This window comes from Sphaerodactylus townsendi, linkage group LG02, assembly GCF_021028975.2.
Source record: "Sphaerodactylus townsendi isolate TG3544 linkage group LG02, MPM_Stown_v2.3, whole genome shotgun sequence".
NCBI lineage: Eukaryota > Metazoa > Chordata > Lepidosauria > Squamata > Sphaerodactylidae > Sphaerodactylus > Sphaerodactylus townsendi.
Window position 1 is genome coordinate 52306591 of NC_059426.1, and position 16844 is coordinate 52323434.

The window sequence follows — 16844 nt, forward strand, 5'->3', positions numbered from 1 at the left end:
GCCATTATCTAGGAATGTTACAAGCTTTCTGCTGGCTGAATTAGTAAACTCCCTCCCCTCCCTTACATGCCACCCCTCCCTCCCCTTCCTTTGCATACTACCCTTCCTCCTCCCTCCCCTCCCCTCCCTTCCTCCCCTTCTCTTGAATGCTACCCCTCCCCCTCCCTCCCCCTCCCTCCGCTAGGGTGGGTGGGCCATGTCCATGTGCCGGGACCCCTCCCTCCCCTCCCTTACATGGCACCCCTCCTTCCCCTTCCTCCCTCCCCTCCCCTTTCTCCGCTAAGGTAGGTGAACCATGTCCAGATGCCAGGCCCCCTCCTTCCCCTTCCCTTGCATGCCTCCCCTCCCCCTTCCTCCGCTAGGGTGGGTGGGCCATGTCCAGATGCCAGGCCCCCTCCCTTGCATGCCACCCCTCAGTCCCTCCCCTCCCTTCCTCCCCTTCCCTTGCATGCCACCCCTCCCCCTCCCTCCCCTCTGCCTTCCTCCGCTAGGGTGGGTGGGCCATGTTCCAATGCCGGGCCCCCTCCCTCCCCTTCCCTTGCATGCCACCCCTCCCCCTCCCTCCCCTCCCCTTCCTCCGCTAGGGTGGGTGGGCCATGTTCCGATGTCAGGCCCCCTCCCTCCCCTTCCCTTGCATGCCACCTCTTGCATGCATTACAGCAAATATTGTTCCAGATGGAAGTTTACTCAGAATAATGATAAAGTGTTTGTGTCTACATATTTCGTAATATTGTTTCAGCCACGCAAAATGCAGGGCTAGATTGGTCTTGCAAGATATTTTGATAAAAGAATGTAGTAAAAGTTGGTAACGAGTACCTACACGACTGCTGATTGCATGTTTCTGGACTATGGTCCCACAGATGCTACCTAGACTGACATTTGTATAGTGTCGGTGTGGCCCGATCTGCAGATTGGGACACACATTGCTGTTAGATAAGTAGATTACTTGTCTAGATTTATGGGCCCCATGGCAAACAGACCTCTTGGCAGACATGAGTGGTAAAGTTCATAATTTCATAAAAGACCACCTCTGTGTGTATTCCTTTGACATAAGTCTTACCAAATTCAGTTAATGTACTTTTTGGTATTACTGAAGATGTTTATCGCAACGATGTGCCTGGCTGTGAGACACATCACACTCAGTTCCCTCCTATCCTACACACAGCTTGAATTGAGGGTTGCCGTGTTGTTTTACAGCTGAACTGCTAGATTCAACTGCAGTAGTGTTGAATAGGATTTTCAGGATATGAGCTTTCAGGAGTCAAAGCTCCCTTCATCAGATAGTTAAAAAAAGAAGCTATGGCTCTCGAAAACTCAGACCCCTTCCCCCATTTCTTTTGGTGGGTCTAAGGTGCTACTGAACCTGAATCTAGCTGCATGTTGAACCCAGTGGCCCAAGTGGCATGGCTCTGAGTTTACCAGAGGAAGGGATTGGCTGTGAAAGCCCAGCTGTGGCTTGGATCCCAAGCAGCAGAAGTGAAGCTGTGCTCCTGAACAACACTTTCCTGTCTCCAGCGCCTGCTTAAGCTCATTGCACATCCCCAAATCTGCTCACAGGGGTCAGGACACTCTTGAGAACTTCAGGAGGGGCACTGGCTTTTCACTGTGTAACTGGGGAGTCAGGAAAAAACTCCCTACTCCTCCATCATTGGTAGTTCACTGCTGCCAAGAGAAACTGATGTTTGAATTTAAGCCGACCTTTTGAGAATGCGATTTGATATTCAGCTTGCACATGATGTTACCAAGTGACATTGTTGGGCATCAACTTGCTGTTGCATTACTTTGCTGCTATCAGTGCCCTTGTTTCTTGTTTAGTTGACATACAAGGCTATATATAAAACTACTATGTATGTTGGGTGCTGTGTGGTTTCCGGGCTGTATGGCCGTGTTCTAGCAGCATTCTCTCCTGACGTTTCGCCTGCATCTGTGGCTGGCATCTTCAGAGGATCTGATGGTAGTAAAGCACTCCACTTGCCAGGTGAAACGTCAGGAGAGAATGCTGCTAGAACACGGCCATACAGCCCGGAAACCACACAGCACCCCAGTGATTCTGGTCGTGAAAACCTTCGACAATACTGTGTGTGTGTGTCTTTCTGTCTGTCTATCTATTGTCAAAGTGCCTTGTATAGCTTGTGTGTGTGTCTTTCTGTCTGTCTATCTTTACACACACACACACACACAAGCTATACAAGGCACTTTGAAAATAGGCTTCTTTTATGCCAACCCCATAGAAAAATTTGAAGAGTCATGTCACATGTTGTCATTTGAAAACTATATGAATATGGTTTTAAAGTTGTTTTGTATAGGAGAAGAGAGCTGATGCTCACCATTAAGACTTGTTTGTTTGACTCTTATTTTGGAGCTAAAACCTACAGGCCATGTTTGGATGGGCCGTGATGAATTGCTGTTTGTCACTCTGGATTTTATAGCTAGCTAAGATAATGAATTTGCATTCAGTTAAAACCTGGGTTTGTTCACTTTGTCTGGCTAATACTGCATGCCCGGAGGGACTTTTCACTGCATAACAAGTTGTTGATTTTTTTAAAGAAGAAATTGGAGCAAAGGTGGACTTTGGAAACCATATAACACCCAAGAAGTTTTTTTCATTTTAGAGTTATTTATTATTTATATAGCACTGCTACAAAGGTGGAGATGCTTCTTTTGGCATCAGACCCATGCGTCTGGTATAACCCTCAGTCCTTTCGCTAAAAGCAAAAAAATGTTCTACTTACACCTAGCAAAGAACAAACAGCCAACACTGGAAGTCCAGTCATTCCTAGTGAGAATTTAGAAATATGCAAGGTCCACCTTATTTTTCCTGGGCTAGACAATCTTGTCAGACTTAGGTGGATTCCGCATGGGTGGGGGCAGCGACATTCCACTGGCATAACTGATTCCGATGGAGCCCTGGGGCCGCTTGCACACTGAGTTGCGAGTGGCCCCAGAGCAGCCGCTGCCCACAGAGGTGCCTCCGCTCCTCCATTTCCTTTCCCCCCACTCACCTTTTCTTCTTGCCGAGCTCTGATGGATGGGGAGCCATGCCCATACTGCCCTCCGACCCCCAGAGGTGACAGGGCAGCATGGGCGTGCCTCCCCATCTCTTGGAGCTTGGCAAGGAGAGAAGGTGAGTGGGGGGATATGGAGGCGCTGAAAAGTGGCGCCTCCAAACCAGTGCCATTGCACGGCACTGGTAGGGAAACGCTGTTTTCCAAAACAGCGTTTCCCCAGGAAAAGCATGGCACTGCCTCTATTCAGAGGCAGCAGCCATGCAAACAACACCCCTGGAACGATGTTTTTACCGTTCCAGGGGTGCTGTTTATCGCCCATGTGGAATCCACCCTAGAAAGCTAAAAAGGGTTGGTCTTGGTTATTACTTGGATGGGAAACCACAAAGGAATACTAGGATCACTATGCAGAGGTAGGCAATGGCAAACCATATCTGAGCTTTTCTTGTCTTGAAAACCCATGGTCACCATAAGTCACTGTGACTTGATGACACTCACCCCCTCCCCATTGTAGGTACACAGTCTTCATTCCTGAGAGTGCCTATGTAGTATGGCATTTTGATATTGGACTAGGCCTGGATTCAGATCCCTATTCTGCCACAAAGGTTATAGGACCAGTCACTGTCTGCTTAATCTACTTAACAGAACGGTTATGAGGATAAAAGGAGGGAGGAGAATATGCTGCAGAGCTCCTGGAAAGAAGAATGGGATAAATGCAAGCAGTAACTAAAAGTTAGACTTTCACGTGCTGTAAGAATATGTATGGGTATGTGAATAGATTTTCTACATGTTTTTTATTGACTGTTGTTATTGCTGGTTGATGGGAAATATATTAATCTTTTCAGGACACATTGACACAGGAGGGCAAAAGATGCAAGAAAGGTATGGAAAACACTTGCATGGCAGGAGATAAAGATTCAGGGAGCAAGAATAGCAGTACTGAAGAACAGAAAGAAAAGACAAAATTACTGCTGGAACGGCTCAAGGCTCTCGAGGTAAGATGAAAAGGAACTTTGCACATAAGGGGTCTCCACTTTTATTGGTGTTGAATGGCGGTTCAGTATATAAATCATATCTTCCTCAGTTCACCTAGGCTCCTGTTACAAAGTATTTTTTATCATGATTCATTTAACCGGAATAAGTGAAATTCTCTGTCTTAGAACCACTGAGACAATCTTTCTCTAATGTCAAGGATCATATATCCTTTAAAAGAAACTTCATAAATAAATTTAACTCACTGCAAGCTCAAGGATAGCTCATGCCCACCAAGATTTTAATACACAAAACTTTTTATTTAATTCCACACATTCATTTAATACAGCACCCACTAAGGTGCTTCACTGTGCTGGCTTCGCCAGTACTCTTGCGTGCGAGTTCTGGGAGCCAAGTCCCAGAAAACTCCTGACAAACCTGTGTCAGGAGACCACACTGCCCAGGCACCATGCAACAGATTGGTAGTCCTGTTGTAATTGGTCTGAGCAGTAACAACCGTTTCTAGGCAGAAATGAAACTTCCGTGCGCTTGCAGCTTCTCACTGGGAACTGGTGCAGCATCTTCTGTTAGTTATAGCAGTGTTATATTTGGAGTGTCCTGAAGCTGAAGAAGCCAGAAGATGTACCAGAGCAGTGCCTCCCAAGCCCAACAGAGCTACTGACCGTGGTATGAAGTTTGTCCTCAATGTATGTGGTGCTTTACAGACCCAACATGGCCAATTATACAATAGCAGAAGATGGTTTGTCAGGCAAGATACTGGATTGAGTCCCAGTAGTTCTGGGGTTTAGAATGACAACCTTGGACAAAGTGGGTCTCAGATAAATGTACTCTTTTAACTTTTAAAGATTTCTCTTTCTTTGGTGGTCTACAGATGTTTATATTATGCAGGCATTTTCAGGGTTGTATATATGTATCATTTCCTAGCATCAATAGTTAACCTAGGTTCACCAAATGTGGATAAATTTTCTCTTTCTCTTTTCTTTTTTAATCAATTGTTCTTGTGTGGGTTAATGTTCCATGCAGATAATTGTTTCCAATATACTTTCAAACATATTTTCCAGTGAGCTCTATTAGCTTCGTTTTCAGTATTGGGTCTGCATAGTTCTTTTACTTACTTGTTCATTTCCTTTCGATGATAGAAAGTTGTTTATTGAAGTCAAAACCTTTTTTTAATCAATTATGGTAAATTGCCTCAAGGAGAAAGTAGGGAAGCCCCACACAGCATAATGGGTGGATGGACTTGGCTGAGGAAGGTCATCAAATAGGATTTCTCTGTTGATTCCAGTTTTGTGCTATAACTTTTTTTTCCTTATAAAAAAAAAAACAAGTATGCCAATACTTCTATAATTAACCTACACAGGCAGTCTAAGGAGCAATCCAAGAAGAAAAATGAACTGCAGGGCCAACATTAATAGTGCCCAAAGATAATTAAAATAAAGTGTTGCTAATTGTATGTTGGTTTAATGTTATATATCCATACCCTTGTGTATTTGTGCTCAGGAGATATAAATTTTTATGTCAAGTGCTGAAAGCTTCAAGGTTTATTAATCACAAGACATGCACTTTCTTAGTTATGCAATTAGTTGTTTTAATCCCTTTGAATTTGGAGGATAATTAATCTTTGTTTTTCGATAATGTATGAACAGAATGAACAAAAATAGTTATTCATTAATTCTTCTGCTATAGATGCCAGAGTCTTTGATCATATTTACTCTTGGTATCATTTTTTAAAAGTTTACAGGTATGGAGTGCTAAGGCCATTGAGTTGTATGCTACTGGCTCGTTATTTTTTTTAACTCCCTGTACACTCTACTCCCGTGATGGCGAACCTATGGCACACGTGCCACAGGTGGCACGCGGAGGCCTCACTGGCATCGCTGAAAGTGCCCTAATCTCCCCCTTCCCCTTCCCCCCTCGCGCTGGCACGGGTGTCTTAGAGGCGCCAGAAAGGGCCTCTGAGAAAGGGTGCTCCTCTCCTACGCAGTGTCTTATGGGCGGCTTACCGCCACAGTGCCTTCTGGGGCGCTCCCCCAGGCGGCTTGCCTCAGGAACGCCTCCCTCTTCCGCCGCTGCTGTTTCCGGGCGGCTGTTTCAAGCAGGCTTCTCTCTGCCTGCCTGCTCTCCGTCGCTGGTAGCTTCTCTCTCTGGAGGCAAGTTCTTTCGCGTGGTTCTTTTAGTGACTCCTGAGGGGGCTGCCATTTGTCAGCTTCATCCGGAGCTCTCCTTCCTCATTGGGCTCCTCTCCCCGGCTGTCATGCTGCTTTTTTTTTCGTGGCTTCTCTTGTCGGTGCCTGGGCTTGCTTCTTCCACCCAGGCTTTCCACCCGGGCTCTTGGAGGGCTTTTTGCACGCCTTCTCCCCTTTGCAGGTGCCTTTGCTACATCTCTGCAAGTGATCGGGTAAAGAGATCTGCCGCTCCAGGGAGTATGAGGTAGCCATGGGGGCAGGGAGGAAAGCCCTGGGTGGTGGGAAGAAGCTGAAGCAGTGGGGGGGTGTTATGAGAGGCAGAAGTCAAATTTAGTAGATATGAAAATAATTTGGCCACTAGTAAGAGTGTAGAGAAAACAGTCTTTTGAAAACTGACTTTATTTTGAGATTTTAATCCTTATGTGTGTTAATTGGACAACTAGCCCCAGCCACTTTGCTTTCTGTTGAAAATAGTAGGAAGTTCACAAGTGTCACTTGCTGCATGCTTTATTCTCTTCTCTCCCTCTGCCCTTGCTGTAAACTGTTCAGTCTTTGAAAAAGCATTTTTGTAAAGCTAAGTATGTACATTTGGATACCTTAAGCAGCAGTGTGGGAGGAGACTGATCAGTGTGTTTGACTGTCCTTCCAATGTCTTCTTGTGTATACATTGATCTGTTGAGTACAACTTTGCACAAGTAACCCATGTAAGAAACTTATCCCTCGGATGTTTCCACAAAGTTAGCCAAGTTTTAAGGCAGTTAAAAGTGCTGCATTATAGATATTTGTTGAAGCACTCATGGGCAGAAAAAGCTGGGCTCATTACAAATGCTTTGTGTGCTTGCTAGACAAAACCAGCTTTATTGTAAGTAGAAGGTACAAGTGAGAGAAAATAAGACAATAACAGGAAATAGGCTTTGCAGAGAAAGTACTTTTGAAACTTTCTGCTAGATAGCAGTTGTTGGGGTTTAATTAAGATTGCTGGAGGTGGGTGATTTTCCAAGGTCTGCAGTGGAAACTGCAAGTCTAGTTCATATCTACCTTGTTGAGCAAGAAAGTGCCCTCAACTCCACTTGAGACAGACTTCCACACCTGTTGGTGTGGCTTTTCCAAAACATAAAACACCACAAATAAAGCATGTGTGTGAGAAAGGAACTAGTTTAGTGTTGCATTTGCCCTGTGTTTACGGTTGCCAGCCCCAGGTTGGAAAATACCTGGAGATTTGGAGAATGGAGCCTCAGGGGCAGGGTTTGGAGCAGGTGGGGACTTCAGTGGAGTATGCTGGCAAAGAGGCCACTTTCCAAAGCAGCCATTTTCTCCAAGTGAACTGATCTCTGTCACCTGGAGATCAGTTGTAATCCCAGGAGATCTCTAGCCACTTCCTGGAGGTTGGTAACTGCACATATTGTGCAACAGTAGCTGTTCTTAATTGCATCCCTTCCCCTGGAAAAATGTAGGGACACTTTTCTTTGGCTAGGTTGCCCTTTGCAGAAATTCCCTTACTCTGCTGTGATGGCAAAGGGGATTTGATCATCTTTCAGAGGGGCCACAAAATCACTAGAGCAGGTCACATGTGCATAATTATTTCCATTCCCCACGTCTGCAATTTGATAATAACATCTGCATTTATATGCAACAATTAACTGTCTGGGCATTGACAACATTCACAAACATGCCTGGAACCTGTTCAGAATGGCGGGGCTGATTTCTGAAAAATTTCCTTGAAGTTTCCATAAAGGTAGAAATTAGGGAGCGGATCATAAAAGTTGTTGATATAAAGTTGTTTATATCATTGAAAGCTCTGTCATTGTGTTTATCTTTTAAGACAAAAGATGGTAACGTATGAGTTGTTTTTTCTAAACAAAAACTTCAGTATTCAGGTTAAATTGCCGTATTGGCACTTTGCGATACATAAATAGGTTTTGAGTTGCAGTTTGGGCACTCGGTCTCAAAAAGGTTCGCCATCACTGCTCTACTCAGTGTGTGCTGTATTTGAGGTCACATATACCCAAGTCATGGGTATACACATATACCCAACCCACAGGGCAGAGGAGGCTTGTTTTCAGCATAAGCCTGTCAAGAAGTATAGAAGAACCGGGATGGTTTCTCTGATAATATTAGAATGTCACATTGGGATCCATTAAGTTATGATTATATTAATGCAGTTTTGGGTAGATGTACTGTGTTCCTTTTTACTATTTCTATCTCTTTCGAATTCTTTTTGTTTCATATCTTTTTTCTATGTCTGTCAGTTATACTGTGAGAATTAATAAACATTACTATAACATTTTTAAAAAGAAGTATAGAAAAACAGGGCAGTCACTTGATTCTCTGGATATGTATTTATATTCTAGCACAAATGCCAAATGCATGAATGGGTTGTTCAACATCTGCACAGCTCTGAAGAGTCTTTCATCAAATGATTAGTAAAGTATTGCCATAAAAGAAGGAGGCCAGCTTATATAATTTGATAACAGATACATTTAATTCTCCAAATCTGGGACTTCTGTGTAGAAGGTCTGTGCTTTCTTCCACCTTGTTCTTCCCTAGTGGCTATAGAGTTTAAGGCAATTTCCTTTCTTTAATTAAGAGCCTTTCCACATTCTCATGTTCCTTGCATCTAACTTCCGGTTTCCTAGGGGAGGGGGAGGTCCCTCTAGTAGACAATTTGACATCAAACAGCTGTAAATGAAGTGCATTTCCTGTCAGATTTAAATGGAAGGTTTTTATTCTGTATTTAAAGCTATGTGATCGACAATTAGAGGGAGCAAAACATGCATAACTGAACCTCCTTCCCCTTGAAAAAGCAAGAAATTAGACATAAGGAAGGTGAGAATGAAGGAAAGCTCTAAGTTTTTTCTCTGAAAATAAGCCTCCAAGGGAAGATGAGGGGGAAAGGAGATAGTAAAATTATACTATTCCACAAATAAATACAATAGCAGTTTGCACTGGGTAAGCCAGTAGACTATTTACATTGCAGATTCTAGTGTTTGCAGTGTAAATAGTTTATTGGCTTGCCCAAGCACAAATTGCTACAGTATTTCTTAATTGAATACTATGATGTCATCCACATGGTAAGAAAATCCAGAGAATAGGCAACCCAGGTAGCAGAAATAGATTTAGGACTGCCTAAAAAGGGACCAATTAAAATGAAGGGATGAGTGGCGAAGGGAATTTTAGGATCAGAAGGAATGATTCCTTAACAAGGTAGGGAAGCTATGGCAGTTGAAAAAGTATAAGTCTGGCTGGCTGGAAGCTGGGGGAAGACAAACTTGAGCAGGGATGGGAAGAAGAATGTGGAGGGTAAGTTTCAAGAGGGCAAGTATAAAGGAATGATGAGATAATTCTCTGCTTGTTTGGAAGATGGAATCTTGTGATCCTGTGAGAAAATGTTTGGGAACTGAACCAATGACAAAATGATGGGGCTTGAAAGATGCTTTTTGTGCATGTTTAGATTGGAATTTCTTATGAGATTCTTGTGATTGGTGCAGTACTAGGATTTGTGCTACCATTAGGCCAAATTCTTGGATCTGGCTCATTGTTGGAGGTTTGCAAATTTTACTTGTGGAGACACTATTATGAAATGTATCCTGGAGATGATAAAAGTGGAGAGGAAGATGTGCCCGACTGAGATGATTGAATGACCTGTGTAAAGAGTATGTCATAAACCCACCAAGGGTCTACTTGTGCTTACATGCATATTGAATTATATAATAATGAACGTGAAATAATATATAATTATATAATAATGAATGTGAAATAATTCTTATAAAATATAACAAAAATTAAAATTTAAAAAATAAAAAATGTCATGCAATAGCTGATGAACCTAATAATGATATTACAATGCTATAATAAAATTCTAATAAACTAAAGTAGATACATTCAGAAGTGATTATTCCAGATAATGATCTTTAAAACCCTGAGCTATCCTAGGCCCTGGTATCTACGGGGCTGCATCTTCCAGTATCAGAAGACTCTTGGAAATCTCCAGCCTGAAGGACATCTGGCCTTCACCAGAGCAAGGGCTTTTTTTGGACCTGGCCTGGTGGAACTTCCTACTACCTGAGATTAGGGCCCTGCAGTATGTGGTACAGTTCCACAGGGACTTGAAAACATATGTTCCACTAGGCCAGAGGTCTGCAACCTGTGGCTCTCCAGATGTTCATGGACTACAATTCCCATCAGCCCCTGCCAGCATGGCCAATTGGCCATGCTGGCAGGGGCTGTTGGGAATTGTAGTCCATGAACATCTGGAGAGCCACAGGTTGCAGACCCCTGCACTAGGCCCATAGCTGAGGTTTGTCATCTTGTCTGGCATCCCCTTCCCCGTTTTCCCCCTTCTTCCCTTCCCCTTCCCCTATCCATTCCCTCCTCTCTTCCCTGTCTCTTCTCCTTCCTTGTCCCTTCGACACAGGGTTATAATTTTCCTTATTGTTTTCCTGTACAAATTTTTTTTAAGTATCAGGAAGATAACAGCCTGTTTTTGGACCTAGAGAAATCTGCTCTGAGTCAATGACTGATTTATAGTACACATCAGAAACTCATTAATGTGATTCTTCCACGTGCTCGGTAGCTAGGACAGACAAGGATCCATCCAATGAAGAAGGAGTGTCCTTCCCAAAAACCAGAATCCTGTCAGCATCCATTACAGTGACTTGACCAAAATGATCCGCAAGCAGGCTAGACAGTGCACTGGGGATTACTAGTGTCTCAGCATATTAGTGCCGCATCTAGATCAGAACGTATTTTAGAGATTTTCTCAGTTAAAATATCTGTAAAGACATCGCAACTAAATAGCCATTCCTTGGAAGTTAAAGGCTGAGATTTTGGAGCCAATAAATGCCAAAACACTTTAAGCAACCTATCTGAGCTTGAAGTCGCTCATGCTGTGGCAGCAGCAAAGAAGGATTGCTTTGCCACCATCACCATTGCCTCAAAACTTTTTCATTGAACGTTGGAGCATATTCTGTGAGATTCTGTATGAGTTTTCCACCAATGCCATTCTAGGTGTCTCCCAGACATTTTAATTCTCCCACTTGCATCACTTCATCATGTTACTTGTGTAGAACAGGTCTTATTTGTACAAGGATTGTCTATAACCAGCAGGAGCAGATTTTCATACAGGCTAAATTCCTGTTTTTGGCTGTGCATATGTTACTTTATTAAAGGAATCATAAACTTCTATCGGCTTGCATTATATCACTCTTAGACCCAGTTATATCGGAGAAAGACTCTTTTGATTGAAGAAGATTTTAACCTGTGCAGCAGAGTGTTGAGATGTGTGTTGCCATGTATATTGAGGTTTTATTTCTAAATTGGAGTAATATTGGACACCACTTTCTCTGTTTTGTCCCTCTTTTACCTTCTGGAAATGCCTTGGGGTTTTTTAATGTTAGTGTATATTAGAATTGTCATTTTCAGGGTCCAACTTTCTTCCAAGGGTCTCTAGAAATTAAAACTCTGAGTGAGAAGCAGATGTACCCTCTCCAGAGTCATTGAATACACATGAGCACTAACTCACAAACAGCCTGCCCTTTCACATGCTGCAGCTGTTGAAGGATATTAGGGGCTATTGGTAACATATGGTAGGCTAATTATGCTTTTCTAGTAGATCTTTAGATAAAAGAACAAATATTGTCCTAGTTTCAAAACTGATGAAAGATTTGCTTTCAGATAAAATTTACACAGAAGACATACCACACGTTTCAGCAAACTAAAGCCAGTATAGTGGTTAGAGTTTTGGCCTAGGATTTGGGAGCCTCTAATCCACGGATCCCCAACGTGGTGCCTGTGTGTGACTTGGTACCCACTAGCATCTTTCATGGTGCCTGCCAAGTTGTTGTTTTTTTTGAAAATGCATGGGACTTTTGTCCAGGAAGGCTTCTGATTGGCCATTGGAGATATGATTAGCTGTTCTGGATTTTTAAAGTGGTTTTTTGGCAACATCAACCACCACTACATAAGGATGTTCACTGTGTGACTGAAGGTAAGCTATGGCAGCAGCCTTTTTGTGATTGGTTCCACCTCCTGCAGCAACTGTTTTGTGGCATCAGTTTTGTAGTTGTACCTCCCATAATGTGCTGGAATTTCATGGTGCTCTCAGGTTGAAAAAGGTTGGGGACCCCTACTGTGCCATGGAAACTTACTGTGTGAAGAAGAAGGAGAGTTCGGATTTATATCCCCCTTTCTCTCCTGTAGGAGACTCAAAGGGGCTTACAATCTCCTTGCCCTTCACAACAAACTCCCTGTGAGGTGGGTGGGGCTGAGAGAGCTCAGAAAAGCTGTGACTAGCCCAAGGTCACCCAGCTGGCGTGTGTGGGAGTGTACAGACTAATCTGAATTCCCCAGATAAGCCTCCACAGCTCAAGTGGCAGAGCAGGGAATCAAACCCAGTTCCTCCAGATTAGAATGCACCTGCTATTAACCATTATGCCACTGTTGCTCCTCAGAGTAACCCTGAGCTGGTCACATGTGTTGCGTACTATAAGTGTCATCAAATCACTTTCTCCTTATGACAACTCTATGAATGAATGTCCATCAAAATGTCCTATGATTAACAGCCTTGGTCATTACAGACTGAGGGCCATGGCTTCCTTTGTAGTCAATCTATCGCATGTTGGGTATTCCACTTTTCCTGCTGCCTTCAACTTTTCCTAGCATTATTGTTTTTTCCAGTGGCTCTTCTCTTCTTAAAATGTAACCAAAGTATGATAGCCTCAGTTTTGTCATTTTACAATGAAATCTGGAGGGTGGGGAACAAATTGCTAAGGAGGCAATAGGACCCTACACAGGCATAAATACCACTTATGCCAGCACAAGAGTAATCTATGCTGGTGCAGGGGCATTTACAGCAGTTTTGGGGAGCCACATGGCACTTCAACGCCTGGGCACCATTACCACCATGGCACCAGCCCTCTTCTGTCACAGGAACCCATGCTGGTGCCAAAGAGGATGTTCGGGGGGGGTAGAGCCAACCTTAGTTGGCTTCCTTTGCCCTTTTGAGCTGGAAAAAAACCCATTTATGCCAGCAAACTCAATGGCACAGCCCATTGTCTGAATAGGCCATTTGGATGTGGAAAGGGGCTGTACCACTTTTTGCTTGCTGGCCACGGCATAGCAAACCTCTTAGGAGGTGGAGTAACTGCCTCTCCCCCAGGATTACACTGTTCGCTTCTAGGAAAGTTCAGGTTTGATTTGATCTATAACCCTCTTTGTCTTTTTGACCAGCCATGGTATCCATAAAACTCTCCTCCAACACCGCATTTCAAAGGAATCTACTTTCTTCCTGTAGGCTTTCTTCAATGTCCAACTTTCATACCCACACATAGTGAAGGGGGTACTGCAGTATAGAATTACCTTGTTCTTGGTTGCTAGGGACACATCGTTACACTTAAGAATCTTTTCTAGCTCCTTCCCAGCTGCCCTTCCCAGTCTCAGGCTCCTTCTGATTTCTCGTTGCAGCCTCCCTTGTTGTTGATGATGGAGCCACAGAACAAAATCTTGAACAATTTCATTTCCTCATTGTCAACCTGAAAGTTTTGTAATTCGCCAATAATCTTTTTTTTTTTTTTGGTCTTCTGGATGTTCAGCTGTCATTTCAAGTCTTCACTATTTTCTGCCATCATATATGCTGAGTCAATCTTATCTCACAAGGTCTTTGTGCACATAAAAGGAAGGAGAGGATACCATTTAAACATATAAGAACAATGTGGAATAGTATACCAGGGAGGGAAAATACATTTTCAGCCAGTGAGCTACAACTAGGGTGTTATAAATATATCCCTTTTTCAGAGCTTAAATATCTGTTTGGAGGGTATTAAAGAAAAGACTGCAGGAAAGTATCTTTTGGTCCTAATTAACCATTCCAATGGGCCATTTGAATCTGCACATAGAACAGTTACCAAAAGCTTAAAGATCAAAGTGTGATAGGGATAAAACTGAGGTGAGGGAATGTGGCCCTTGTTTTCCTTTAGCCTAAGAATTGGACCAGAGGTTGCATTTTTTTAAAGAGTTGAGTCTCTCCCCACAGCCACGCAGCTGCATGGATTGTCTTCTGTTTAAAAATAAAGGAGAGCCAGATTGAACTGGGAGCTGTGATGTAGGAGAAATAAGGCTCTTGCATTCCCTTCTGGGCCTTTTCCTGAAAGAGCACTGACAAAGTTATCTCCCCTTTTTTGGCAGCTCCATGGGCAGTATTTGTGTGCATGAAACTGATAGAGAACCTGGACTTGACTCTGTGAAAAAAACATAATATCTAGTTATAGTCCTGGATCCACAATGGGAGGTTTATTTGGCTCTGAGTGACAGGCAAGCAGAAGATTGTTGCTTGCCCTCATAGTATCAGGATTCTACAGCATGACAGTCTGAGGGCAATGTGCATGCCTAGCTCTTTCTGTATTTTCTCAGATTCCCCCTTGTTAACTGCTGAGGGTTTTTCTGAACATGGAGAAAATTGTTGCTTTTACATTATTCTACTTTAGGGCCCCTGTTGTTTGCTGCAGCAGATTCTCTGTGAAGACTCCTCATGGAGGTTTCTTCTGCTTGCACATCATCTGCTTGTTATTTCTCTGTAAAAAGTAGAGGAATAAAGTTTGTGTAGCCTAGCGATTCTGTGCATGTGTTTTTCCTTTTTTTGTTTTGTTTTGACAGGGATGTCTATGAAGCTGCAGTGACACAAATATGCACATATTGCAACTTCTGTAATCATGTCGCTGCAGCTTCGCAGACACTCCCCTCAAAACAAAACAAAAGAGGAAAAATGACACATGCACGGGATCACAAGGCAAAATAAACTTTATTCATCCACCCACTTTTTGCAGTAAAATAGCAAATGGATGAGTTACAAGCAGAGGAAACCTCCATGGGGAGTGTTCACGGAGAATCTGCTGTAGCACACAGAATGGTGGGCACGAGTGGCAGAAATGAAAGTAAGAGGCTTGGGTGGGATAAATAAAGCATTTCCTGCCTGCTTTGCATTTGCTCAGCAGACTGGACACATCTTCAGCCCGAGTTGGGGAATATATTGCTAGCTCAGTGATTTTTGAAAAAAACCAGGGTGAGAGGAATATAATGGGCTGAACTCATTTTGGGGGAGAGAGCTGTGGAAAGTTCTTCCCCAAAACACTTTTTATATCTCCCTAAAGAAGTTATATTTGTTATTCAAAGGAAGGGTGATGCCTAGAAATGAGCATTTTAAACATTCAAAGGTGAGCATTTATGTCTTCTAATAATCAGCTCAAAGATGGCTATTATTTTCCCCTCAGGTTTCTGTGGCTATCCATAAAAATGAAATATCACAAAAGTCAGAGTATGCTCATTTGCCCTTCTTAGCAGTTTTGCCAATCATCTTTTTCTCTGGTCTTTATCTTTCCCTTCCCAATTCTGTTTCCAGTGTAGTGACTGATAAATATTGTATAATTGTAATCAAAAGTAACAGATGATAATTAACAAATGTTCGTATTCACTTGTCCATCAGTTGCTGGAATTGTCAAATTATGATCATGTGGATAAAACAATTCCCTCATGCCATTGCTTAAGAAATCCAATTTAATTTACTTCATTCTAGTTATGATCAAACCTTATAATTCTTTCAAAATAATTCCTCTGAGTATATGGCCTTTAGAAGATGATAAAACTTCTACGAAGCAGTCCATTGGTAGCTGCCTGCCTGCCTGCCTGCCTGCTTGCCTGCCTGCCTGCCTGCCTGTCTGTCTGTCTGTTAACAAAAAAAAATATTGGACTCTTGGAGGACAGTTGGGGGAAATATAGAAAAATGTCCTGTTCTGGCAGCTGTTCTTGTCGGCCCTTATGCCCTACATCTTATATGCATCTTGACCAGTGATGATGCAGTATTTGTTTACTAAGTATAAACAAGAAGACACAGAGAAATGTTTCTACCCCTGGTTTCTGCTGGGTTGTCAGTGCTGGTTGTTCTCATTCATACTTGAGCTAGGCATATATGTCAGAATCACTAGAACAAATTCTGTGATAGCAAACATATACCATAAAAATACTGAACAAACTAAATTACCGGCAAAGATATGAATCTCTGAAACAGTGAAGATCTGTTGACACTTCCACTGTCGGGCAGCTCAATCCAGAGGGGCAGGCAAATCCCCCTCTGCAGGCTGACAGGCTTCTGTTGACGTAAATGTCCTTATGCTGCCCTCAGCCACGCTAGTGTTCTAGGGGCATTCCAGAGGGTGGGACCAACCTTGGCCTCCAGACCCCTCTTGGCCCCATATGTTGATGGAGCTGCCAACGGAGATATGCCGTGATTCTCGTGGCATATCTCCTTTCTCCCCTATGGGTTTTCTTTTACAAAAAAAAGTTTTTTGGGCTTCCCACACTGCAGGAGGGCCCTGTAGAGTGCGCAGAGATCAAGCTGCACCATCCCTATCTGCCTCAACTCTGTATTGCTCTGTACATGTTCATCTTCTTCGCCCTCCAGTAGTATATCACCTTCATAAGAATTGCTGGAATTTCCCTCACAGCCCTGCAAGATAAAATATGTGTTGACCTTAGCTCACCATCATCCTTCTCCACTCATGTTTCCTTCAGATTTCTTTTCTCATGCACTGTTCCCTTCCTTTCAGTCATTCTGCCTTCTATATGCTTAACCCCCTTTTCTTAAGGGACCTTATTCTCATTGTTATCTTAC

General features: G+C 43.0%; 1 protein-coding gene across 4 annotated transcripts in view; it reads left to right on the forward strand.

Annotated features, from left to right (window-relative positions):
- The window catches only part of NCKAP5 (NCK associated protein 5), a 718925-nt gene that overhangs the window by 464335 nt on the left and 237746 nt on the right, over positions 1-16844 (forward strand). For all 4 annotated transcript variants that reach the window (XM_048483952.1, XM_048483947.1, XM_048483949.1 and 1 more), the window contains one exon: positions 3851-4000. In XM_048483952.1, coding sequence (XP_048339909.1) covers positions 3851-4000 — 150 coding nt within the window. The remainder of the gene's footprint in view (positions 1-3850; positions 4001-16844) is intronic.